A 16282-nucleotide genomic window follows, 5' to 3' on the forward strand; every position below is an offset into this window, starting at 1 on the left:
GGGTCCTCCAGGGAAGGTACACACAGTAGGTGTCCAATGTGTGTTTGTTGACAAAGGAGCCGGTGGCAGTATCTGACCCAAGGGAAGATGTTATTCTGGTCCAGTGGGTATGTATGGAGTGCTTCCTGATACTGCATTTACTCAGCACCCTTGCTCAAGAAAGGGGCTGCACAATCAAATCACTGGGGAGTCAGCTAGGAATGCAGACACAGGATGTGAGCCGGCCAGGACGTGGAAGCCCTTGTCGGGACCTGGCCCTCACACCCTGGCCAAGTCCCTGACTCTGCTGCCTGTCACCAGGTCGGCTGTGATGGGGTGCCATCTGCTGGTGAGACAGGAGAAAAGTGGCCAAAGCATGAGTGAGCCTGAGAGGAGGGAGGGAGGACAGGAGGGGAGGGGGGAAAGGAGGGGAAGGGGGAGAGTAGGGAACAACACATCCCTTCTCTCACTAGCCTTGGCCTCCTCACTTGGTTTTCTCACAGCGCCCAGCCTAGCCGCTCAGTTCCCTGAGGATGGATCAAGTCCATGTTCATATTCATTCCCTCTCTCTCCCTCTCTGTCACTCACACACACACACACACACACACACACACACACACACACACACACACACACACAGAAATCCAGAGGCCTGCCCAGACAACACCACCCCCCCTCGCCCCACCCCACCCCTGCCACCCAGCCCTCCAGAACCCACCAGGAGAAGGAAGTTCCAGATTGTAAGTAGTAAGCCACTGGTTCCCAAAATTTGAGGCAGGGAAGAATCATACAGGGTTCCCATTAACATGCAAGTCACCATGCCCAGCCTCTGAGATTCCACTGTGAAAGCTCTAGAGTGGGGTCCACGATCTGCACGTAAGCAGAAGCAGCCCACAGGGGCTTCCCCCTTCTCCTTACCACCTGAGGCATATATTTTTTTTAATATTTATTTTTATTTATTATCATTTTTATTTTTGGCAGCATTGGGTCTTCATTGCTGCATGCAGGCTTTCTCTAATTGCGGCGAGCAGGGGCTACTCTTCGTTGCGGTGCGCGGGCTTCTCATTGCGGTGGCTTCTCTTGTTGTGGAGCACGGGCTCTAGGCACGCGGGCCCACCTGAGACATGTTAAATGCCCAGTATGGCAGCCTGACACACAGCAGGCCCCAGATAAATGCTAGCTCCTTTCCTTCCCAGCTCACCTTGTTTCTTCCTTCTTCCCATCTTTGCCAGTGCCTGGATCTCAGCCAGCCAAGCCCTCCCTTCCCACACTCTCCCAAGCCTTTCCAAATCCTGCTCTTCTGCAGTAATGATCAATTTTTTAAAGTCATCCCCCCAAACCTGGGAGCCTCCCCCTGAAAAGGAGTGGGTGCAGAGTAGCCTGGCCTGATGGTCCACTGGCTGGATGTGCTGCCATCTGATGCCAGGGAGGGAAGGGTGAGGTCAGAAGCCCCTCAGGGGTGCAAGGACCCAGGGAAGTCCAGGTGGGCATGAGGCCCTTAAAAAGAGGAAAAACTAACTTGGGGAGACAAGAGGGGGATAGAGAGGAGTGCCTGGTTCAGGGGAGGCGAGTCTGAATACAGTGCAAAGTTCCCAACTCTTTGCAAGCTCATTCGAAAAGTCTAGAAGATGATGCTGAGGAGGGGTGAGGGGCTGGAAGAAAGTGGCTTCAACTCAAACCTAGGGGCAGACCAGGGGCCAGATGGAAAGAAGCCTACTTCTTGGGGGTCAGGAGGCCTGGAGTGAGGCAACAAGGGCTGTGAACCAAAGCTCAGGTTACAGGAGGAGCAAGCCTGGCTCTGGAGTGCACCCGTGAGTGGCCGGGGCAGCACGAGTGATGCTTCCCAGGGTTACCTACCTGAGTAAGGTGAGAGCCTGTAACCGAGCTCTCCCCAGCCCAGCCTCTGCAGGGATCTCCCACTCTGCAGCATTGGAACAGACATCCCACCAGGCCTGTGCCCCCAGCCTGTGCACAGGGAGGCAAGCTGGGAAACTCAGCAGAAGGGGAGAAGCCAGGGAAGCTCATTCCACACCCAGGGGCAGGGGCTTAGAGCAGAAGCTACTCCCTTAACTCCTGGATCTCTTGTCTGCTGTTGGGAAGTGGGTTTTACTTTCACTTTCTAGAGTGGCAGGTGGTCCTTTCCCTAAAATCTATTCTTCTCTGCTTGTGAGAGTAATATGTTCATCATAGAACATTCAGAAAATGAAGAATGGTATTTTCTAACATCCATTTGTATCTTATTTCTTTCCAATTTTTATCTATGTATATACACATGTTTAACATAATTGGCATCTTACTGTCTATACAGTTTGGGATCCTTGTTCTTTTCCAATTCACATTATACGTGAGAATTTGCCAGTCCTCATGGAAGCACGTAATGAAATTTTACACACCATGGTTAATAGCTACGTAAACTGCATTATATATTAGCTGTAACAAAAGTTCTTCAAGCAATTTTCTAGTACTGGCTTTTTAGTTGCTTCAGATTGTTTGCTCTTTTACGTGAGAACCATATTGGGTTACTTCACCTATCTTTCAAGACCCACATCAATTCCCACCTCCTCCAGAAAGCCTTCCCAGACTCCTTCAACACCCAGCAATATCTCCCACCTCTGAATTACCACCACCTGTAGTCCATCTGACACGGCTCAGCACGGAGCCCGTGCATCAGTCACTGCTGTCCTAGTGGCGGGCCAGTCTCAGGTCCAGAACTCCACTGCACGTATCCCTGGGAGCTCCCCAGCACTGTGCACACAGCAGGTGCTCAATGCGTGCTGACTGCTGACCCCTCAGATTGCACGAGCCTGATGAGCTCCACCTGCCAAAGGGTCGGGATTGCAGGCGCCCACAGTGGCCTGCTCTGCATTCTGCTTCTTCGTCAGGCACTGAAGAAGTAAAAAGGCCCCCTCATTCAGCCCTGAGTTTAAAGACCCAGCCACCTCCATGTGAAAGTCTCGAGCTTCACCAAGACCATCAAGGCTCAAGCACTGAACTCCTCTCCCAAGTTGACCGGCGATCAGCAACCATCTGCCCCCCACCCCAGAACAGCGAGGGCCCAGGCGCTGATGCCAGCCACTTAGGGTTCCAATCCCAGGCACTGCAGTGGCCAGGCAGGGCTGCCAGAGGCCTGGCTTGAGTTTTTCAGTGGGCATGACCCGGGCAGAGAGAGAAGCTGGCTACAGAGTGCCCTACCCTAGACGTCCTGCACACTTCACTCCAGGCAGGGCATCCACTCTGTTCACAGAAATCCCCACCTGGCCTGCAGAGGCAACTGAATTTGCAATCTCTGGTCCTCAGACATGGAAGTCTAAACTCAACACAGCCTTGCAGGCTCTCCGCCTGCCAGTGGCATCCCTCATCTCCCCCATCCCCAGCGGCAACTCTGCAGCGGCCTTGCCCCCCACTCAGGCGCAGCCCTCCCGGTGCCTGGGACACCCGCCTCCTCACTGCTGCCTCCTGAAATCCTCCCTCAAACAGCACGTCCCCAGGAGGACAGAATTCCACTCTCCCAGCTCTGCTGCCCCTCCACCCTGCCCCCTTCACACATCTGGATGAGAATGAGCCACACATGTGTCCCTCTCCCCTGCACCATTTTAAGGTAGGGGTAGGTTATTCACCACTGAGATCCGTCGAGTTGCACTGAACTCCCCATCCCAAGGCAAGTGGGGACACCCAGCCAGGTGACTGGCTGACACCTGGAGGAGGTGCGTTGGTGGTGGGGGAAGGGAGGGACTTAGGCCCCACCTCCAGCCCTTGGAGATGAGAAAAATTAAAAATAATAGCTGCCGTTTATTGAGCTACTCATGCCAAGCACCTTAAGACATTACAATTGCTCCCTTGATGAGGCAGGCACAATTACCATCCCATTTTATAGATGAAGAAATCAAGGCTCCAAGAGGTAAAGCAATCTGCGAAGGAAGCAGGCTAGTAGGTGGCATTGTGGGGATTCAAATCCAGGCCGTATCAGTGGTGGAGAGCCTTGAGCACTCGTGTAAGTGCAACCGTATGAGTGACCAGCACAGGATTCCAGAATTCCTTTCCTGAGGGCCCACAGCCCTCAGTGCACCAGCCAAAGGCTCCCCCCGGCACCACCCCCTGCCAGACTTCCCTCCAAAACCAACAGCAATCTTCAAGTCTGTTTGCTGACAGAGGAGATGCTTCTCTCACTATCGCTCAGTTCAGTAAACACCGCTACGTGCTTTACAAAGTGCCAGACGCTGCTCTGGCTCTTGGCAGGTGGGGGACAAAAGACCACAGGATCCCTCCCTTCCAGGGACACTGAATGAGTCCCACAGAGGAGGAAGGGAGCAAGGGGTGGATGGGGCAGGGCCAAGGGCTTCCTGGAAGAGGTGGTGACCAAGTGCATCTTGAAGGCTGAGTGTCCCTCCACTTTCTGGGCCACCACCCCCTGCCCCAGGACCCTCAGACACACCTGACCAATGGTTGCTCACAGAAACGCTCCACCTTTCCAGTCTCTGGGCCATTACCAGGCAGTAACCTCCATGCAAAGGCTCCTTCATGAAACAGACAGACAGACACAGACACACACAGGCACACACATCCCTAACCTGCCGGTGAAATTCCTCTGTGTGCCAAAGACCCAACTCAAATCCCAACCCGTCAATCATCCCCCAGGCAGGCCTGCGTTCACCTCCTCTGTGTTCCTGCAACACACCTGTGGCTCTAAGACAGCACTTACATTCCAGCGGGACACACACGTACACACACACGATCCCCCGCTAACTCTTGCACGTGATGGATATTCAACAAATATCTGCTGAATTCAATTAAATGGGATAGTTTGCTTAAGTGCTTACAGCCTTAGGGTAGCTGCATGGGCTAAAACGCAATAACCAATTCAACAATACATGACACAATTCAATTAAAACAGTGGAATGAAAAGGGGCCGCCTGACTGTGTGACCTGAAAAAAGCCCACTCTGCCTTCGACCCTCCATCTCCTCATCTGAAATCCGAGGCTAGTCATGCCTGGTGGGTATCATCCATCACAGGGAAGTTGTGAAGATTCAATAAGGCAACACTTGGGAGGCACCTGCACAGGGCCTGGTACATGGGGCTACCCAGCAGTGCCACCTATTGCCACCTGGTCCAAGGGCACATACACACTTTGAGTCATCAGCAGTCTGAGGGCAGGCAGACACGCTCCCGGCAGAGGGAAGCCCTACTTGGTGCTTTTCAAACCTCTGTGAACTATGACCCATAGTAAGAAATACATCTTACGCTGGGAACCCGTATACACAAACTAAACACAACTGCAATAAAAAGTCCATGGAGGGACTTCCATGGTGGCGTATTGGTTAACAATCCACCTGCCAATGCAGGGGACACGGGTTCGAGCCCTGGTCCGGGAAGATCCCACATGCCACAGAGCAACTAAACCCATGCACCACAACTACTGAGCCTGAGCTCTTGAGCCTGCGTGCCACAACTACTGAGCCCGCATGCTGCAAATACTGAAGCCCGCGCTCCTAAAGCCCATGCTCTGCAACAAGAGAAGCCACCGCAATAAGAAGCCTGCACACCACAACGAAGTGTAGCCCCCGCACGCCGCAACTAAAGAAAGCCTGTGTGCAGCAACGAAGACCCAATGCAGCCAAAAATAAATTTAAAAAAAAACAAAAGTCCATGGAACACAGCTCCTCATGGCGAGGGGTGCATGCTGATACTGTGTCTTTCACCTTCCCTTTCTATCTCATTTCCAAACTGATTCAATAAACCACGTACAGGGTGCCCTACAGCTGGAAAAGCCGTGCCCTCACTCACCCAGGGTGTCGGAGCCGCTCTCCACTGTCTCGTTGACCTTCCTCGCAACTCTGGCCACGGCCTCACCCATCTTCCTCAGCATGCAGACTCAGGTGTCCTGCTGCCAGCCACCAGGCTGGTCTGCTGCTCATAAAGGGACCTGCGCTTGGGGAAGACACAGGGCCATGAAGCGCCTGCCCACCACCAGCCAGGGACCCACCCCTGACCCACCCTCCCCGGGGAATCAGGCTGCAGGAAGCACGCAGGGAGGGGTCCAGGCCACTCACCTCCTCCTGAGGGGCCCAGAGCCCAGGCCACATCCGGCTCAGCCTTCAGAGTGACTGATCTGCCCGTCAACCCAGCCCTACCAGTTTCCTGGGAGGACTGACACATATGACCTTGCCAGGGCTTGAACCAGTGGCCAGGAGGATGTGAGGATTTAGGTGAGTGCTGGCCTGTGACTCACTTAACAGGCAGAGCAGTGGGGAGAAGGTGGGGTACACCCAAGTGCAAGGAGAGACACCTGTCCCTCCATCCCACAGGCTCGGAGCCCAGTCCACAGGACAACCGCTCCAGCTCCCAGGCCTCCTCAGCCACCTCTGCCAGGTTCCTCCCGCAGGCGGGAAGCGGGGACACAAAGGCAAATGAAACACAGCCCTGCCTGGCCAGAGCTCACTGTCTGGCTGGTGGGTGGTTTCTAAGAATTCCCTTTCCATGCAGCAATATGGAGGGAAAGTTACAGTTTTAGCCACAGATCTGATTGTTAGCCTGCTGCTGAGTTCACTGGCAAGACCCCAAGGAAAAAGGAAGGGGGGCAGGATCACTGGGGAGAAAAGGCTTAAAGAAGGGTGAGGACACAACCAAAACGATCAGGTGTAGAAGACATAAGGGACTCGGGAAATGTCTCCAACTCCTTTTTATTAGAGAAGGAAACTGAGGCAGAGAGAGGGACTCAATGACCTGGCCAAGGTCAAAGTAAGTAAATGGCACTAACCTGGCCCAACTCTACATCCAGTGCTCACTTCTTTACAAAAGTCACCCACATCACCAGCAGCAGCACCCCATGCAGATAATGAATTTGAGGGCAACATCAGTGCCCTTTTTTGCTCCTGGATCCCAATCCCAGATCCACAGACAGCTCAAGGAGCTCTAATGAACACATCTGAGGGTCAAAGGCAGAAGAATGTGAAGAGCAGAGAGAAGGGGGTGAGGGCACAAACAGATACCAAGAAAAAGTCCACATGTGCTCAACTGGACAGGCAGGCCCAGTCAAGCCCACTCAGCTGCTCAGGGAGAGTTAGTGATGAGTTCAGTATGTGCCTGCATCTCGCCAAGGAAGAAGACAGGCCTAATGCCCAACTCTGACATTTATTAGTTGAGAAGCCTTGGGAAAGATTCCTAACTACTCTGAGCCCCAGTTTCTTCATCTGAGTAGGAGATCTAGTAATACCTGCCGCAGTGGGTTCATATGAGGATTGAACAAAAAATACATATCTTTCTAGCCCAGGGCTCAGGACACATAAGTTACTTAATAAATGCTAGCTGAAATGATGAAACAGTACACGTGCAGATATGATGCCAGCACTTAATCCCAGTTACATACCCATATGACTCAAACAAACAAGTCAGTGGAACTCATCTTTAAGGAATGAGTAGAACTTCCTTCTCTCCACCTCCAGGAAGTCTTCCCAGATTGCCCCAGCCCTCAGCGTTCTCTCCTCCTTAAGTTTCAGTAGCACGCAATGCCTTAGCTCAAGCCACTTAGGTTATTTATGAGCTTTAAAAAATATACATACTTATCCCCACCAGCTGGCCTGCAGACAGCTTAAGGCAGGGAGCAGATATATACTATGCTTTTCCGCTGCACTTTATACCACATACTGAAACAGATGTTCAGTTAGTTTCCCCCAATGGTGATGATGATCAACAGCCATCATTTGGGTTTCAAATCTAAATACAAGTCAACTGACTCTTACAACAAAGATACCATCTAAATGAGAAGGGTCATAAGTCCTAACAATGCCAGGTGGATAACTTGCAGAAGGTGGTCCAGGGTAGAACAGCAGGGAAGAGTGAGGACTATGGAAAACTGGACCCAACACCTTTATCATGCTACCTTGAAGACCAACCCCCTAAGCCTGAGTCACAGCAATGTTGCTGGAATCTTGGTGACTCAGTCTAATGCCTTTATGAATAAGAACACTGAGGACCCAAGAAGGAAGGTAAATCAGCCAAACAGAAATGAAAAACCTAGGTCTCCTAACTCCCAGCCCAGGATTCTTCGTACATACCATGCTCCCTCCTTTTCCTATCTCCAGTATTCATCATCAGTAACCACAAACATGTATTGAGCATCTACTAGGAACAGGGCATAAGACTGAAGAGGGAGGAAGGAAATATAGGAAATAGCTCTGACTTATGAGCTTCTGATGAGGAAGACCTTCCTAAGGAACATCACTGAGGCAATCCTGGCCTCACACAGAGACGAAAGGGAAGGTAAATCTCCAAGCTACCCAGGGTCTGTGCTAACCCTGGTGAGATTGCATATGCTACTTTCAATCAGGCACTATGCCTGCAATTCTACTAGCTGCCACCAGGTGGGAGCAGTGGTGCCTTAAGCTAAAGAGCCTATTGAAGAAAACTAGTCAAATTAAAAACCTTACCCCTGGTGGTAAGCTCAGATACCCTATAGTGTGGGTAAGAGATTGGACATTGAAGCAGGAACAGCCTGTAAAGTCTAGGTATCAGAGTAAGTCACTAGAAGGACAGGACCCTGACATTCCAGAGGATGCTCTGGATACAGCACAGATGTGCCCTAGGCCCCCAAGAGGTTCCAGCTACCTAAAATCACCAACCCCACTAACTGGCTAGGAAACCACCCTCCCTTCACCTAAAACTACCCATTCCCCAAGGGAGAATTTCTTATAAATTCCAGCTGACAGTCCCTCTCCCAGGTCAGGTGACCAAGGCCTGTCACTTTTTGGCATGGGCAGGGCTGAAATGGGAGGGTGGCAGGGCCATATGTGGTATAAGGCCCAAGATGGGGTAGGAGGGTCCCAGAACTGAGGGGAGAACAAACTTGAGATGACGAGAGTCTGGAGTGGGTCCCCAAAAGAGGTCCTACAAGGTTGTCCAACTTTCCTGACTGCTCCTTCGAGCCCCAACCCAACACTGGACCTCTCTGACCAAAAAGTAGCAAGAATTTGTTGAGCATGTAACAGGAGCCCTCAGAGACGGGGGCGGGGGAGAAATAAGGCAAGCTGCTCTTCCTTTCTTTGGTTTTAAACTGTTTTTAAGAAAAATAGAGAATTGTCTGAGTCACATATGAGTGATGGAGAGAACTATGGACCCACTCCTCACTGAGTGAGAAGCCTCCTAGGCAGGGCCACCCTAGGACGTGAGGGGCCCCTATCTATGCAAACAATTTGAGTCAATCAAAATCAGCATGTCAGCACCATTCTGGCTGCCCAGTCTCATGCAATTCCATGAAAGAAAGACCTTGCCGGCCAGTGGGAGCAATCAGCACGCAAGGCAGCCCTCCTGGAACCAGACCACAACCACAAGGCCCCAAGACAACCCAACCCTACATGCAGGCTCCCTTTGGGACACTCTCTGATTTTCTGCTACTACTACCCCACAGGCAGGGGTAGTAGTAGCAGAAAATCAGAGAGTGTCCCAAAGGGGGGAAACAGGAACCACCAGCCCATATGGGTCTGTACTGGGTTTGGGGTCCCAGTCATCAGAGGTCAGCCTTAGAAAACTGCTCCAAAGTGCTCCAAATCCTGGAGACCCTTCAACACAGTGTCCAAACTCATACTCACACTGCTGCTTCCTCAGCAACACATCCCTCTCCACATCCCTCCCCAACTCCTCTTTCTTCAGAGTGTGCATCATAGCCCTAGGAAATGTTTAAACCCAACAAACGTGTGCTGGGCCCTTCTATAAGGCCCTCACTGGAAGAATAAAGGTACAGAGACAGGGCTTGGGCCAGAATAAGCTTCCCATCAGGTAAGAGAGACTCAGTGACAAAAGGCAGAATGAGGGCTTCCCTGGTGGCGCAGTGGTTGAGAGTCCACCTGCCAATGCAAGGGACACAGGTTCATGCCCCGGTCCGGGAAGATCCCACATGCCGCGGAGCGGCTAGGCCCGTGAGCCACGGCCACTGAGCCCGCGCGTCCGGAGCCTGTGCTCTGCTACGGGAGAGGCCACACAGTGAGAGGCCCGCGTACCGCCAAAAAAAAAAAAAAAAAAAGTCAGAATGAGCCAGATGCTGGAGGCCACAAGGCCAGGCCCAAGGACCATGTGTGCCTTCTGCCATGAAGGCACATGGCATGGCTGAGAAGAGGGAACAGAGGCAGGGGCTGAGCAGAAGTACCCAAATGATGAGAGAAAGAGGGAGACAGGAAGCCAGTCTGTCCCCAGGTTACTCAGAGAGGGGCTGGAAGCCACCCTATAAGTCTGTCCTCTGCTTCTCTTCGGGGAACTATGAAAGGTTTTTTGAGGAAAGCAGCCTAATCCAGCCAGAGTTTTGGAAAATTATCACTGTTGTGAGCAGTCCCATTGTCAGATGGAAATACCATCCTCCTCACTGGGTTGTTCTGAGAAGTAAATGACGTATAACTTTTGAGAGATCTTCGCAAGCTGTTGCACACCAAGGCATTACTGATATGTGATTAAACCGCTACAGATGGTAAGTTAGGATATAATAAATGGAATGTCAGAAAAGAAGTTGTCCTGCTTTGTGAGAGCTGGCAATAGAGTCCTCCTGTATCTATAACCTGGTTTCACCTGGATACAGGTTTGGAGGGGATGATTTTTGCTTAAACACTGACCCTAACCCTCTGCCAGGGCTCCAGCCCTCATCAGTGAGAACTCTACCTTATCTGAAGCCCCGAGATCTGTGCAAAGGAGCTGCTGTGACACCCCGTCCGCACCAGCTGCTCCTATATTTAGTTACTGGTGTGGGCACTTGGGAACTTTAGAGCCTGGCAGCCGCTCCAAAGGGCAACTCGAGCCTCTTGCTCCATGTGTGCGAGCTCCCCCGACTCCCACCCCCACTGGCTGCAGCGGGTCCTCTGGACCGCCCAAGCTAAGGAGCCACTGGGGAAGTGCGAAGCAGTCGGCTGGATCGGACCCAAGTAGCCCCGAAGGCCCACTCGAGCCCAGACAGAGTTGACCCACTTTTCCACCCAAGGGAACGAAGCCCGCTGGGGCGAGAGCGGGACGGACTGGCGCCTTGTTTTTGAGCCATGAGGTTCCCAGAGCCGCGTGCATGCTTCTGTATGGGCATCTAAGCATCCTCGGGCTGCGCCTCCCAGGACTGAGCGCGGTGGCCAGGCCAGGGTCCCCACGCCTCGCGCTAGGGGACCGCCTCACCGTCTTCCCCACCCCCCGGCGCCCGCAGCCAATGGCTCCTCGTCGCCGGCCCTCCGCTCGCCAGGCAGGCGGGGACTGGGGAGAATAAAGCAGGCAATGAGAGGAGAACGCCGGTGAACGCTGAGGGCCGGGGACTCCCGCGCTACCCGGAGGCCGAGAGGAACACTCTGGGACAGGCGTCTGCAGCTCCCCAGAGGGGAAGCAAACCCCGAAAAGTGTGGCTTCAGTGACGAAATTTACAACAGCCTCTCCCAGCAGGGGCGCCTCCCGCGGGGAACGGAGGCCCCCTCGGAACGGCTTCCCCAGGCTCCCTATTCCCTGGTACCTCGGCGCCCGCTCCCCCGAGCCAGCCGGGGTCCAGCCGCAGTCTGCAAGCCAGAGCCGGCACGGCGCCGGGCCCCTTGGCACTACAGAAGCCGCAGCTAGTGCACCGCTGCTCCTTCCACGGGGTGACTTGGGGGAGGGGAGGGTACACTACAGAAACGGGGACATTTCTCTCCCTCGCTCCCCCAGCCCCTCCAGCGCTTAGCCTCAGACTACGTTTACTTTGCGGGGCACGAAGGTGGGGCCCCGTTCCGGGCCGCTCTCTGCTCCACTTACGGCGACAATGCCTCCTAGCGCCCTGCGCAGCGCAGTCACGCTCCCTCGGCCGCCGGCGGCGCCCCATGCAGCAGCGGCGAGCTGGAACTGGCCGGGAGGGGGCAGAGGGGCTGCGGTCTCTGAGCGCACGATCGCCCGGCCAATCGCCGCGCCAGGAGCCGCCCCGGGGCGGGAGCAGGCAGCCGCGCGCAACCAATTAGAGCGCGGGTCCTCACGCGGCGCCCCCGGAAAAGCGGCCTGTGCGCTCTCGTCCGCAGGGTGGATCCGCTTTGTGTTCGGCTTCAGGAGGAAAAACGCTTTGGACAGCGAGAGTGTAGACCGGAACGTGCAAGAGATCCCAGGATTAATAGGACTGAGTCTCCAGATTTGTTTTTCTCGAGGGAGAAGAGTTGAATTAGCTAGATCAGGGGTACATTGAGAAAGGTGAAGATGGGACTAGGAAGCTTTTCCCGTGGTGCCTTCAGGGCGCCCATTCAGGTTTTTAGAGGCAATAATTCTGGCTACGCTAAGTTACTTAACCTCTCTAAATCCCAGTGTTCTTCTCTATCAAATAAGAATTAAAATGTATAAAAACCTAGTTCACAGGGTCATTGTGAGGATTAATACCTGAAAAGTTTAGTGCAGTGCCCGGCACGATGGCTCAGGGAAGGGTAGCTGCTTCGCAGGCCTACATTTACAGAGGATTCCCCACAGACTCTTTACTAGGCACTGTGGGGAGGACCAAAGAGATGAGGCCCCTAACTCAACCAGCGATGGTGGTCAATGAGTCAAATGCTCTAATAAACAGAAGCGTGTGTTAAATATGTGGGAGTCCTGAAGAAAGAACATTTAATTCTGCCCCTGGGGATTGGGGTAGTTAGATAAGGAACACACATTCACTTGGGTCCTGAGGGATATTATGGGTTAAATTGTGTCTCCCCACCAAAAAAGATATGTTGAAGTCTTAACCCCCAGTACCTCAGAATGTGGCCTTATTTGGAAATATGGTCATTGCAGATATAATTAGTTAAGATGAGGTCATACTGTCATAGGCTGTGATTGGTGTTCTTATAAGAAGAGAAGAGACACATCGACACAAAGGGAGAAGGCCATGTGAAAATGGAGGCGGGGTAGAATGATGTGTCTACAAGCCAAGGAATCCCAAGGATTGTGGGCAAAGATCAGAAATTAAGAAGAGGCAAGGAACGGATTCTCCCTCAGAGCCTCCGAAAAGGAACCAATTCCGCTGACACCTTGATTTCAGACTTCCAGACTCCAGAGCTGTGAGAATAAGTTTCTCTTGTTTTCAGCTACCTAGTTTGTGGCAGTTTGTTACAACAGCCCTGGGAAACTGCTACAATAGGTGAGTCGGAATAAAGGGAAGGGGATGAGAAACACCTCCAAGAAAGTCTTTCAAAACTGAATGCCTGGGCTGCGCCGGCCTGGCCTGGCCTGGCTGAGGGGAGGTGGCGGGAGGGCGCTATGGTGGAGGCTGGGCCACAGGCACCACCGCCCCCGGGCACCCCAAGCCGGCACGAGAAGAGTTTGGAACTTCTCACTACCAAGTTCGTGTCGCTTCTGCAGGAGGCAAAGGACAGCGTGCTTGACCTCGAGCTGGCAGCTGACACCCTAGCTGTTCGCCAGAAGTGGCGGATTTATGACATTACTAATGTGCTGGAAGGTATCAGGCTGATGGAGAAAAAATCCAAGCATAGCATCCAGTAGAAGGGCGTGGGGCCTGGCTGCAATACCCGAGAGACTGCGGACAAGTTGATTGAGCTCAAGGCAGAGATGGAGGAGCTGCAGCAGCGAGAGCAAGAACTAGACCAGCACAAGGTGTGGGTGCGGCAGAGCATCCGGAACATCACAGAGGATGTGCAGAACAGCTGCTTGGCCTATGTGACTCATGAGGACATCTGCAGATGCTTTGCTGGAGATGCCATCCAGGCCCCGTCGGGCACCAGCCTGGAGGTGCCCATCCCAGAGGGCCTCAATGGGCAGGAGAAGTACCAGATTCACCCGAAGAATGTAAGTGGTGCCATCGAGGTGCTGCTGGTGAACTAGGAGGCATGGAGCTCACCACTTGTGGCGGTGCCTATGCCACCACCCGAAGATCTGCTCCAGAGCCCACCTGCTGTCTCTCCCCCTCCACCTCTGCCCAAGCCTGCTCTGGCCCAGCCCCAGGATGCCTCACGCCCAAGCAGTCCCCAGGTGACCACCCCGAACCCTGTTCCCGGCAGCACCGAAGCCCAGGGGGTGGCCGGTCCAGCAGCTGAGATCACAGTGAGTGGTGGCCCTGGAACCGATAGCAAGGACAGTGGTGAGTGCAGCTCACTCCCGCTGGGCCTGACAGCACTGTACACCGGCTGCTGTAGTCCTCTGCCCTGTTGGACAGCAGTAGCAGCAATAGCAGTTCATCCGGACCCAACCCTTCTACCTCCTTTGAGCCCATCAAGGCAGACCCCACAGGTGTTCTGGAGCTCCCCAAAGAGCTGTCAGAAATCTTTGATCCCACTCGAGAGTGCATGAGCTCAGAGTTCCTGGAGGAGCTGATGTCCTCAGAAGTGTTTGCACCCCTCCTCCACCTTTCTCCAACCCATGGAGACCACGATTACATCTACAAGCTGGATGAGAGTGAAGGTATCTGTGACCTCTTTGATGTGCCTGTCCCCAACCTCTGACTGACAGGGGCATGCCCTTTGTGGCTGGGACACAGACTGTCTAACCTGGGGGCTGCCTGGGGACCTCCCCCCACCCCACCCCTACACAGCTTGAGAGCCGCAGACTCCTGGCTTCCCCAGCCTTCCCTCACTGCACAGTTCTGGCCACAAGTCCCACTCCTGCACCAACACCTGTTCTGTGCTGGGAGAGCAGGGGAAAGGGGCTTAGCCCGCCCCACTGTGGAACCAAAGTGTTTGCCATTCCTTTTTTGGGGACTTCCCCTATCTGGTAGCCTCCCCCGCCCTCCCAGAGTTCAGTTTCAGCTGCCACCCAGTGGCACAGATCCAAGGACCCTCCATCACCCTCCTAGGGCATCTCGTCCAGCCCCATCGCCCTGTACCTGCCAGCCCCTCCCCCTCCAGGAGGAAGCATGGGCACTTGCCAGCACCTAGCCTAGCCTCCTTCACTTCTCCCCATGCGGATCACACCGCTCCTCTGTACCGCTCATGTGCCCCTTTCTGCTGGACGCTTGGCCCTGAGAACCTGCTGGGGGCGAGGGGAGGAGCAGGTTGCTAACAGGAGGAATGGAGATCTCTAGCTAGGAATCTGGGTGGGAGAGTCCTAGGAATCTGGGTGGGAGAGTCCCTGAGGATTGGCCCAGCCTCCATCTGACCCGCAGCTCCCCTCTTGTTTCTTGGGGTTTTTTTTTTGAATTTTTGAATTTTATTTATTTTTTTAAACAGCAGGTTCTTATTAGTTATCCATTTTAGACATATTAGTGTATATTTGTCAATCCCAATCTCCCAATTCATCACACCACCACCATCCCCCTCCGCCGCTTTCCCCGCTTGGTGTCCATACATTTGTTTTCTACATCTGTGTCTCAATTTCTGCCCTGCAAACTGGTTCATCTGTACCATTTTTCTGGGTTCCACATGTATGCGTTAATAGATGATATTTGTTTTTCTCTTTCTGACTTACTTCACTCTGTATGACAGTCTCTAGATTCATCTACGTCTCTACAAATGACCCAATTTCATTCCTTTTTATACCTGAGTAATATTCCGTTGTATATATGTACCACATCTTCTTTATCCATTCATCTGTCGATGGGCATTTAGGTTGCTTCCATGACCTGGCTATTGTAAATAGTGCTGCAGTGAACATTGGGGTGCATGTGTCTTTTTGAATTATGGTTTTCTCTGGGTATATGCCCAGTAGTGGGATTGCTGGGTCATATGTTAATTCTATTTTTAGTTTTTTAAGGAACCTCCATACTGTTCTCCATAGTGGTGGTATCAACTTACATTCCCACCAACAGTGCAAGAGGGTTCCCTTTTGTTCACACCCTCTCCAGCATTTGTTGTTTGTAGATTTTCTGATGATGCCCATTCTAACTGGTGTGAGGTGATACCTCATTGTAGTTTTGATTTGCATTTCTCTAATAATTAGTGATGTTGAGCATCTTTTCATGTGCTTCTTGGCCATCTGTATGTCGTCTTTGGAGAAATGTCTACTTAGGTCTTCTGCCCATTTTTAGATTGGGTTGTTTTTTTTTTTAATATTGAGCTGTGTGAGCTGTTTATATATTTTGGAGATTAATCCTTTGTCCGTAGATTCATTTACAAATATTTTCTCCCATTCTGAGGATTATCTTTTCGTCTTGTTTGTAGTTTCCTTTGCTTGCAAAAGCTTTTAAGTTTCATTAGGTCCCATTTGTTTATTTTTGTTTTTATTTCCATTACTCTACGAGGTGGATCAAAAAAGATTTTGCTGTGATTTATGTCAAAGAGTGTTCTTCTTGTGTTTTCCTCTAAGAGTTTTATAGTGTCTGGGCTTACATTTAGGTCTCTAATCCATTTTGAGTTTATTTTTGTGTATGGTATTAGGGAGTGTTCTAATTTCATTCTTTTACATGTAGCTGT

At 52.4% G+C, this 16282-nt stretch overlaps 1 protein-coding gene and 1 pseudogene across 2 annotated transcripts in view; one reads left to right on the forward strand and one right to left on the reverse strand.

Annotated features, from left to right (window-relative positions):
• The window catches only part of LRRC20 (leucine rich repeat containing 20), a 71674-nt gene extending 59859 nt beyond the window's left edge, over positions 1–11815 (reverse strand). Inside the window, exons 1-2 of one of the 2 annotated variants that reach the window (XM_060126165.1) lie at positions 11718–11815; positions 5763–5901 (exon numbers count right to left, since the gene is read on the reverse strand). In XM_060126165.1, coding sequence (XP_059982148.1) covers positions 5763–5844 — 82 coding nt within the window. In that variant the 5' untranslated portion in view covers positions 5845–5901; positions 11718–11815. The remainder of the gene's footprint in view (positions 1–5762; positions 5902–11717) is intronic. The other variant, XM_060126166.1, reaches the window with a different exon arrangement.
• Positions 11816–13178: 1363 nt separating this feature from the next.
• LOC132507100 (transcription factor E2F4-like) lies at positions 13179–14680 on the forward strand (annotated as a pseudogene).
• Positions 14681–16282: the final 1602 nt, after the last annotated feature.

The sequence above is a fragment of the Lagenorhynchus albirostris genome, chromosome 16 (assembly GCF_949774975.1).
Source record: "Lagenorhynchus albirostris chromosome 16, mLagAlb1.1, whole genome shotgun sequence".
Taxonomy (NCBI): Eukaryota; Metazoa; Chordata; class Mammalia; order Artiodactyla; family Delphinidae; genus Lagenorhynchus; species Lagenorhynchus albirostris.